General features: G+C 48.4%; 1 protein-coding gene across 2 annotated transcripts; it reads left to right on the forward strand.

The window, feature by feature from the left end:
• The first annotated feature begins 1,118 nt into the window (after window positions 1-1,118).
• pcmtd1 (protein-L-isoaspartate (D-aspartate) O-methyltransferase domain containing 1) lies at window positions 1,119-10,249 on the forward strand. 2 transcript variants are annotated; one of them, XM_057055949.1, is made up of 6 exons: window positions 1,119-1,355; window positions 5,182-5,634; window positions 5,869-5,971; window positions 6,038-6,209; window positions 7,314-7,437; window positions 7,727-10,249. In XM_057055949.1, the coding sequence occupies exons 2-6, from the start codon at window positions 5,328-5,330 to the stop codon at window positions 8,098-8,100; spliced, it is 1,080 nt and encodes a 359-aa protein (XP_056911929.1). In that variant the 5' UTR covers window positions 1,119-1,355; window positions 5,182-5,327; the 3' UTR covers window positions 8,101-10,249. The 2 variants fall into 2 exon arrangements, with proteins under 2 accessions (XP_056911929.1, XP_056911930.1); XM_057055950.1 differs by lacking the exon at window positions 1,119-1,355 and adding an exon at window positions 3,723-3,809.
• Window positions 10,250-10,489: the final 240 nt, after the last annotated feature.

Raw genomic sequence — 10,489 nt, forward strand, 5'->3', positions numbered from 1 at the left:
TGCTGAAGCGGCCAAAGCACCGATACACGTAGCATATACATAGAAAAACGTACACTATTAAAACTAGAGTTATTTACAAATGTAAAGATAAACAAGGTTATGTGCGGTCATACAAGTCACACTGAATCTTGAAGAGAATGGGACGAGTTAAAGGTAAATGTCACTCACCCCTCCCTCTCTCTCTCTCTCTCTCTCTCTCTCACACACACACCACACACACCACACACACACACACTGACAGAGAGAGAGAGAGGGCTGCAATGCTTGTTATTTCATGCATCACATCTGATTTTACGTCTGCTGTTTACGTCCATGCATCAATAAATAGATGCAGCAGCCTTGAATGGCGGCGTGTTAAACAATCTGCAGCCCAACGATGTGCTCTGCAGCCATGTCAACGGAGCTCGATGCCCTGTTGCCATGGCAACCACACCAGAGAGGACGTAAACAAACCCTCGAGAGGAGAAAGAGCAACCTCTCGGGCTGCAGAGAGGGTGATGCGTCCTTGCTCTCAGTTTAATTGCAGCTAACAGCGACATCTTTCTCAAACTGACACCGTGTTGGCTTGGTTTAAAAGTGTCCGTCTCAAATGGAGCGTGGGAAGGCCAGTCAGGTTTCTTTATTCCACCCATTCATCCCTCGCCACCCTCCCAGTGCAGGACGGGAATCAGCTGCAGGCTAAATTTAGCTCTTGTGAGCTCACACAGTGGTTTGAAACGTCTCACCCTCGCCCTAATGACGCTGAAGGTGTTAAAACCCAAGGCAACATTTGCCACAACTCCATGCTGGTTTTCCGCAGCGACCTTTGGCTGAGATGGTTCCAAGAGGAGGAAACCTCGGCGCCAGTGACGAACTTCACAAGGGTTTATAACTGCATTTTTTAGAACACAAAAAAGGCACCGTTATTCCCTTTTTTAAAAAAAAAAAAAGTGATGAGTTTTTAACTCTTTATTCCGATATTCACACGCCTTCTTAGATTTTGTACGCACATAAATTAAGTACATTTATTATGAATAATATCTCATGCTTTCTAGATAGATAGATAGATAGATAGATAGATAGATAGATAGATAGATAGATAGATAGATAGATAGATAGATAGATGGATAGATGGATGGATGAACCGCTTCCTTCCTCCTCACAGCGTTCGAAGTCACGTGACCTGTGTTTACATCCTCTCGGTTCTTTCTTCTGCGCAGTTCGCCACAACTCTACTTTACATTTTTTAAACTACTAGTTAGACGGGCTCGGTTGGCTGGTTAACTGGCGGTTGAGCTCGAAAGGGTCCCCCTGACGCCTGGAAGTGACTGTCACACGCCGCCGCGGCGCACATCCACTTCATTGGACTCGGCACCGTGAGTAGCCCCCGTTGTTTTTCTTGGACTCTCCGTTAGACTCGCTATCCGGAGGGTTTGTGTCGGTAACTTTGGTCGCCTCCGTGAGACACGACGCGCACGTCCGTCGGTGCTGCGCACGGGTTAGCGGATAAAGAGGCGAGCTTATGCGAGCCGCTTTGTTTCGGTGGCGATGGCGCACTCGGGCCCTCCGAAGCTAACGTTAGCCGCGTTCGGCTGCAACTCTGACGACACGGAAAACTACCGCGGGCACGCAGATCTTATCCGCAACTCGACGTTATAACAACCGCACGCAATTGTCGCGCACGGCGTTTTAATTTTCACACGTATGTTTGGTTTTGACGGGGGTTTTTCTGTCATTAGTGTCGGTGCCCGGGAGGAGAAACCTCGAAACATCAGTGTTGCGTTTGCTTTTTCTGTCGTGCTTTTCTCTGCCAGTTGCTAATGCGCACAGGGGCTGATATCCCCGTCCTCTCCAACTGCTCGGAGCCTGCAGCAGCCCCGGGTTTAATCGCACTGCGGAGCGCCGAGCTGCAACGGCGGCTGAGGTGCGCACCAAACTACAAACCGCTTAATTGTCTGCAAACGTGGCCAGTGGCTGTGCAATGTACGTGCGTTTCTGACAGATGTGTGCTTGTGTTCTGCGATGATTAATCACGCTCAACAGCCCTCCATGAAAACACTGTTGTTGTTTTGCTCCGTCGTCACACGCAGTGCCATGAGAGCGTTCCGCCTTCTGATTGGCTGGCGCGCCGCCGTCTGTGTGGCAACCGTGTCACGTGACCCGGGGGGCGCTGATTGGCCGCCTCAGGTGTCAATCAACGGAACCATGAAGCAGCCTTTATGAGTCGTATCCGTTATTATTGTATGACGCCTCTTAAAGAGTGATCTAGCGTTCACTGTTGGATTTTAACGTACGGTTTAATGCACAATCATAAATAATGTATCAACAGACTAACTGGCCCTTTGTGCAGATGTGTAACAGGTTGCAGCTGTTAGAATGAAACCCTTTGCCTTGTAATAATAATCAACACTATACAAAATGTTAAGGAATGCTTGCTTTGCATCAATATAGGTATTATAACATTTAATTATATAACTTTTTCTATCACGTTATATAGGTAAATCATGTAAGACTGAAAATCTGCAGACTTTGGTGATTAAAATGTCATAGTTATTATCTGCAAACACTCACATTAATCATAATGATTGGGGCCACAGCAGTTATTAAATACTGTGCTGCCTTCTTTTCTGCTGTTGTTCTCTCCCAAATGTCAAAAAATGAATATAAACAAAGCACTTCCAACCATCTTTCCCCACATTGGCCTGCTCAGGTGTCCAATTAATATTAAATACAGAAGAAATTCTGTGGAAAAGCTGCAGCACCCCAACCTTTGTTAAAAAGACTTTAGGGCTGGCTGAATGAACTCCTTTGTCACGCAGTGGCAACAATTAACAGCACTGCGTTGCAGAGACCTGCCTGCCGTCATTGTTAGTGTATCTGAGATTAAACAAGACGGATAAAAATATGGCCACTGTCGAACTTTGAAGACTGTCAGCCCTTTTTAATGTTGTGCCAGTACATTGATATGCAACTGCTTGCTGCCTGTTTAATTCAGCCGGAATGCGCCGTTAAGATCTTTACTAGTCTGCGGCTGGAGGAGAGGATACAAAAAAGTTTTATGAGATTTATCTACTGCAGAGCATATTAATATTCAAAGAGTTACACGCTTGGCTTTTTAATTCAGCTCCAGGCTGCTGCAAAAGCTTGTTTGTAATGGTCCTTAAATGATTCAGTTATTAGCCCAAACTTGGGGAGAAATTAAGATATACAATAGAAATGAATGACTAATAAAGAAAGAATAAATTGTAAATTGGCTGCTTGTACGTTGACATTCTTTAGAGCGTTCCAGTAGCACAAAGGCATCGCTACTGTACATCTCCATTTACTCTGACACGCTATGCTTTTTATCTGCCTTTGCTGCGGTTCTTTGGACTTGGCAGCAGCTCAGCGTGTTTGCCAACATTCTGCAGCAGTCGTATATTTTGACGTGGCGGCGAATGGCGCCGAATAACCTGCAAAGCCAGATAATGTCAGTTACACCCTCGCAGTTCTCTTGTGCCCAAACCAGAAACCTGAGCAATCACACGGAGAACTGGAGACCAAACATTCACCGGCTGCTGTTTGACAGTTGAAGCCTGGGATTATAATCAAATTACTGAGAGCTGGAATCCTTTAGGACAATATCATGGAAGAGATGCTCACCATTTCGTACTGTAACACCATTTACAGTGTCTCCATTCATGGCGAATGGACAGATTTTTCCACGCCGACAGGAATGCTAACGGGTGATCACATTTCCACAGCTCGTAGCCGCTGGGATTTCCAGGTTACGTCACGCTGTCACACTGGTTTTACCACAAGCCCTGCCCGGGTAGGCCCAGGGCCTTAAGGTAAAACACCTGATCCCGAGATGGTTGTGGACGTGCAGCCATCAGCCGCCGAGGGGCTGTTTACTCGCTAACGTCACGGTTATTTTATCTTCTCAAATGTTTCAAGTGACCAGAGCAGAGTTGAGATCGGAGAAGAATTAGCATCGGTCCAGTGGTTGGATTACCTTGCCTGACCCATTTTCCAGCATTTTCTTACTACTGAAGGGCAATTTCACAGGATACAGACAGGATGGAAGAACCCAGGATAATAATAATGATAATAATAAGAAAAATTCACAGTTGAAGTAAGAAGGAGCCAGTGGAAAATGACCTCAGCCAGCCTCCCAGTACAAAGTCACCTCTGAATTTAATCTGTATTAGCTGAGTCAGATGAGGAGATGCTGAGAAGGCAGGGGGAGAGAGGGTGCTCCAGACTCTGCTATAGCTGCAGACATGGCCATTTATTCTGCCTCAGACTGAGACGTTGTACTTATCCAGGCATCAGTGAAATGGGTAGAACCTGCTGCAGGATGGGGATTTCCTCTCTTTTGCCACAACGTGGTGCTTAAGTACAATATTAGACGACAAAGCCAACGTATCGACCCTCTCTCGGAGACTGCCCCGTAGCAGTGCTTCCATTTTTGGCTCAGATCCTCCTAAAATGGAAGAGAGCTGGCAGCTCGTGACAAGACATTACAGTAAAGGGCTTTAGTGTGGATATTAGGTGAGGGGAGTTTAACACAGGAGTGGTTTTATACCCTGTTAGGATGTGAAAGGATCGTTCTAAGAGCGCCGTTTCCACTGCGTAAACCTGCAGGGCAGTCATGGTGAATAAAACCACAGATGTAAAGATTACCCCAGCTGTCACTTAGGCGTCAATATTAATCAGATATCACTTTATATGTGTCATAAAGTGCTAATGGACGACAACATGCAGCGCTTCATCCTGATCGGGCCCATGGGGACAGCAGTTCCTTAGAGCTTAGAACCCTACAGCAGTTTGCCCTCCCCATGTGAGGGGAAAATTGCCCTTCCGAACATCAGTGGATCATCACCCCCCCCCCACCATAATAAGCCAGCGATAACAATATGTGCTCAGCACTGCGAAAACATTGTACGAACGACGCTAACTGCCGTTAAATTTATGACTGTTAATTTTCAGTAATGTGGTTTTAATGACTGAAGTGGCTGATGGGAAATAGCAGAACTGATAGATCGCACTGATCATTGTCTGGAAAGCCTATTTCCAGTTGCTAGTAACAATTCTAAATTCTGGTATTCATACAGGTGTATATAAAAAAATCTCCTCCTTCAGACTATATATAACATACATATATATAGACTATATATATCATATATATAAAATACATATATATATGTATTTTTCACTCAGATTCTTCCCGGGTGGACATGAGAATCATCTGAACTGACCCTGAAGGAAGCACAGCAGCCGCCAGATCGTCATCTTCATGCCACAGTGAGGAGGAAACGTTCATCTTGAGAACCAGTTCACGTCCCTGCGCCTCTCTCTATTTCACCATGGGGGGAGCTGTGAGCGCTGGAGAGGACAACGACGACCTCATCGACAATCTGAAGGAGGCCCAGTACATCCGCACTGAGAAGGTGGAGCAGGCTTTTCGAGCCATAGACCGCGGGGACTACTATCTGGACAGCTACCGGGACAGTGCCTACAAAGACCTGGCCTGGAAGCACGGCAACATACACCTGTCGGCCCCGTGCATTTACTCGGAGGTGATGGAGGCCCTGAAACTCCAGCCGGGACTCTCCTTCCTCAACCTGGGCAGTGGAACCGGCTACTTGAGCACAATGGTCGGGCTTATCATAGGTGAGCTCCGATGCGGGGGAGGTGATCCCATCTTGGGTTTTAATCCGAGGTATCGAATTTTCCGACTAAAGTACAGCGAGTACCTGGAAGAAATGAGGCCGCCAGCTTTCATTCTTCCACATTCTAATGCCAGATGACTCCACAAAGCCAACAGAAGGCTCTTCGGGCTGATGTTCTGATAGCTTTTATGCGATTCGGGGAAATCAAAGTTGCATTTTGTGATGTTTCTTCAAGGGCCGTTTGGCGTGAACCACGGCGTGGAGCTCCATAGGGACGTGGTCGAATACGCCAGGGAAAAACTGGACGCCTTCATAAAGTACAGCGACAGCTTTGATAAGTGAGTCCACGCGTGTTGCAGCCCACAGGCGGCGATCCCGTCTAACGCCTGCACCTTTTCCCTCAGGTTCGAGTTCTGCGAACCCGTCTTCCAGGTGGGGAACTGTCTGGAGATCGCCGCAGACAGTCACCAGTACGACCGCATTTACTGCGGCGCCGGGGTGCAGAAGGACCATGGAAATTACATGAAGGTGCTCCTCAAGATCGGCGGCATTCTGGTGATGCCTATCGAGGATCAGGTAAGAATCAACAGGGCAAAATTGCCGCGACCTCCAGGACCGATACACGACTTTCACATGCATTATTGAACCACGGCTGCACCTGGATTTGAAGCCTCCACCGAGCTCAGCGGGTCCCACATATAGATATACGTATGTTTTATTCACGGCGGTGGGTGTGCGAGTGCAGGGGAATGAGGCTGTTGTGAGGTGGTGGAGGAATGGCTGGCAGGGGCCAAACGTGTTGACCTGTGAACGGTTTGAAAATGAAGCTGGAGCGAAGGACAGTTTGGTTTAGCTGCCGTGGCCAACCGTTTATTCACTCCTGCCCTTGTGAATCGAGGCCTCGCTTCGAGACGTCAACACAAAACCTACGCATCGACCCGAGCGGCGCTGATATTGACAATAGGCGATCGCTCCCTGTGACAGTCGCTGTTATTGTCCTGGAACGAAGACCATTACGGACGGCCCTGAACGCTTGGACACTTCATCGCGGCGCCGGTGTGATTGGACCTGTTGTGCGCCTCCTAAATGCCCTCGTTTAATTACGTTTCGATTCCAGCCTGGTAATTACTTGTTCTGTCCTGAGCCGCCACTTCTCCGCCCGCAGACGTTCTGATGATATGTCTGCCGAAGGTCATCGAAATAATGATGTGCTTTATGCCGTAATTGCTGCGAGTTGTTGAGGAAAATTAATCATTGCTGCTCGTTGATTGCCAATAATTGGTCTTGCCGGACGGAGCCTGGTCTCTGTGGCAAAAATGATTTTTGATTCACAGCAGATCGGTTCCCGTGGCAACCGCCGACCCAAGTAAACGCAGAAAAGGATCTCGGCCTCGTCGGACGCCCGTGCTCTTTTAACAACGTGCACGCGCCCGGGGTTTGCTGGCACGCGTGCACGCAAACCTCCACAGCAACATTAGCGTTGCAGCTGTCGCACTTTCCGAGCGGCGTGACGGGAATGCGTCCTTAATCACGGAGGTAAAATTGATTCCCGAGAGCGGCAGAAACTCGAATAATAGAAAATCCCGCGACGTAACGTCGGAGACGCTCGCTCCTTCGCTGCAGCGTGTCTCGTCTTCCATGCGTTCGGGTTTGAAGCCGTGCTTTTGCCTCTTTCTGCAGCTGACCCAGATAACCAGGACCGGCCAGTGCACGTGGGACAGCAAAAACATCTTAGCGGTGTCCTTTGCCCCCTTGGCCCAGCAGAGCCGAGCTGACGGAGACAAGCCCGACACCGTCCATCTGCGTGAGTTCTGTCAGCCTCCGAGTGTGTGTGTGCGTGTGTGTTATTGGGACTAAGCGCTCTGGACGTGGAGGACAGGCCAAGCAAATGCTGGGTGATGTGAAGCGACGTTTGCCGCTGCGGTCTTTGCTCTGACATGCGAACGCTGCCCCTCCAGAGGGACGGCGGTTCGCGTCCCTTAAAACGCGGACTTGTTTCCCGTTTAACGCCTGAGCTGCTCCACGCTGACCTAGTTGGAGTCTTCTTCCGTTCTTGTCCTGAAGGACTTTGTCGTCTCTCTCTCTGACCTCAGCCCCAGTGACGGTCCGCAGCCTCCAGGATCTGTCCCGGATCTACATCCGCCGCACGCTCCGAAACCTGGCCAGCGAGGACGCTCACGCCAAGGCGACGGCCCAGAGAATCCCCCAGAAGCGCAAGCGCCGGCGCTGCCGGCGGCGGCGCATCAGCACCTACGTCTTCGTGGGCAACCAGCTGATCCCTCAAACGATAGAGAGCGAGGAGGAGCAGCACCCCGAGGAAGAGCACAAGGAAGCGGAGGAGGAGGAGGAAAGAGACATCGGCGACATCGAGGTCGTCAAGCAAGTGAACGTGTTGAGAGAACAAATTACGGCCTTACCGCTGCCCGAGTCGCTGAAGGCATATTTACTGTATTACCGAGAGAAATGAGCGATCCCCTCGACGCCCGGCCATAACGAGCACAACACCTGCTCGTGAAATGCTTCTTTACCTTTTTCCCGACACAAATGTAGCATTATTTCCACCAAAGCTCGATGGCACAGCCGCACCGGAGCTACGGGCCATCGACACCGCTGGATAATAATGTTACGGTCGCCGCGCATCCTTCATTCCCTCATTTATTTATATCTCCGCGAAAAAGAAGTCACGCGGACAAGACTCGCGGAAACATTTTGCGATTCCGGTTTTTTGGTCGGGATTCCCGCAGCTCAAATCTTTTACCGCCGAAACAAACGAGGAAATCGGAACACTTTCTGACCACATTTGTTAAAAACCCGCCTCCAAACAGAGGAAGACTTTTATCGCCACTTCTTTTTTTTTTTTAGAAGCTTTAACTTCCTGTCAGTGTTGGCTGATAATTGACCCTGAAAGGAGCGAGAGACACTTAATGCCCCCCCCATTTTGATTCCCAGAGCAAGACTCTTGTGTCATTGTGAACAGGACGTTCGCACCATTACTCCTCTTAATGCTTTGTTTTCACTCAGCCATTTCCTTCCCCCCTCTCGGAGTTGGCAGGTTATTTTTCCCCCCCTCCAAAGGGCACCTTTTAATATAATTGTTTTCTACAGCGCGCTCTATTTCCATATGAAATATGAGAAGCCGACATCTGATTTGATGTGGTCATGGGTCAGACCCTCCGAGCGCGTTCAATAATTCATATCAGGGCTTTAAACGATGATTCTTTAGCAGCTGGAGGGGCGATACTGTCACTAATGCATGACTATGGCGTTTATTGTGTTGGGTGTTAATGGTTCCACAGGTCACTGGAGGTGATGTCCCAGGTGATCCGCTCCGCAGATACGCTCAAAAGGAATCCACATGAAATTCCCGCCGATTCGATTGGACGGCCTTGAGGAGAATTTGCGGACAGGACGGAACTTTTGTTGGATCCATCACAATGCAATCAGAATCTGTGAGGACTGTGAAGCCTTTTGTATCCTGGACTGCAGACGTGTCCAGCAAAGCACCTTACTCTGCAGTCCTGAAGCGAGACATCGGTGCCATTGTTTTTCATTTCTAACTGTTTGGGGTTCCGAGCTTTTGTTTTTGGGGGTTCTCGGGTTTTTCTTTTTCTTTTTTTGTGGACTGGTTTTCTCAAAAAGCCCGTTGCGAGTCCAATTTTGCTCGCAGAACTTCCCTGATGATGATGGCTTTCAAGTGCCAACGTATCCCCATCACATTAGGGCTTCTGTGAGTCTGCTGGCACAGTAAAATCACACACACACACACACACACACACACACACACACACACCATTCCACAGAGACGCTAAAGAAAGCAGCACACATTTCTTTTTTCTTCCTCTTCCTCCTTTGACGGCCAGAGACTTTGAAGTTTCCTTTGTCTTACTTTGAATGCATCATTTAGTATTCCAAAAGCTGAGTTGATTGTTTCTGATATGAATTCTATTAAATATAAAGGTGATTATTATATGCGTATTGTTACCAGATGATTCTACATAGTTTGATTTCCATTCGGTTTGTCGTAGCACCCTCTTGCTGTACTGTATCTTGACACTGGGAACTCTGTAGAAAACTCCATTGCTGTCTGTTTAATAGAACCTTCTAGTGCTGTAGGTCTTTATTTTGTTCTGGTGTAAAGATAAACCGTTTAGTTTGCAAAGAGAGGGTGATTACTATGTGTGTGTACCTATGTGTGTGACCAGGTTCCATTTGTTTTCCCCCCTGTAAGTTTTAAGTTGTCCGTCGCGGCCCATTCATCCGGAATCTTCGCAAGTAAGCGACACAGAACAGTTCCTCATTTTTATAATTGCCGACCAATCACACGGTCCGGTTCGATTCGCTGCAACCCCGTCCAGCGTAACCGCGTACGGCCATGCTACGGTTTTTATAGCATTATCCCAAATGGAATTGCTAATCAGAGTCAGACGGGAAGCAGGGGACCTTCACCCGCGACTCTCAGGTCAGGCCTCGCACCAAAGTCAAATTCACGGGGTTCATTTGTCCGGATTCTGAAAACAGTTCTGTTCCTGCTTCTCTGGTGGTGTGCGGTTCCTTGTTTGAAAGCCAGTTTGTTGCTCCGTAAATGTTTGGCACAAAAATAAAGGTCACGGTCACAAGATGCCTCTTCTGTTCATTGCCGCCGCTCGCTGAGCAGCCTGAGCAGGAAAATGAGCCGGCCCAAACAGGAAGTGGAGGAAAACCTGGCAGTGGGTGCAAATGGATTCATATAGTGTGTGTCAAGGCCTCACAGGAACCCGCAGCCTGGCCCCTGATCACGCCACGGTGGCACGAGAAGTTTCCTTTAACAGGAAGAAACCTCGAGCAGGACCAGGCTATTTAAATACACCCAAAATGAA

The sequence above is a fragment of the Takifugu flavidus genome, chromosome 15 (assembly GCF_003711565.1).
Source record: "Takifugu flavidus isolate HTHZ2018 chromosome 15, ASM371156v2, whole genome shotgun sequence".
In the NCBI taxonomy this organism is placed as follows: Eukaryota; Metazoa; Chordata; class Actinopteri; order Tetraodontiformes; family Tetraodontidae; genus Takifugu; species Takifugu flavidus.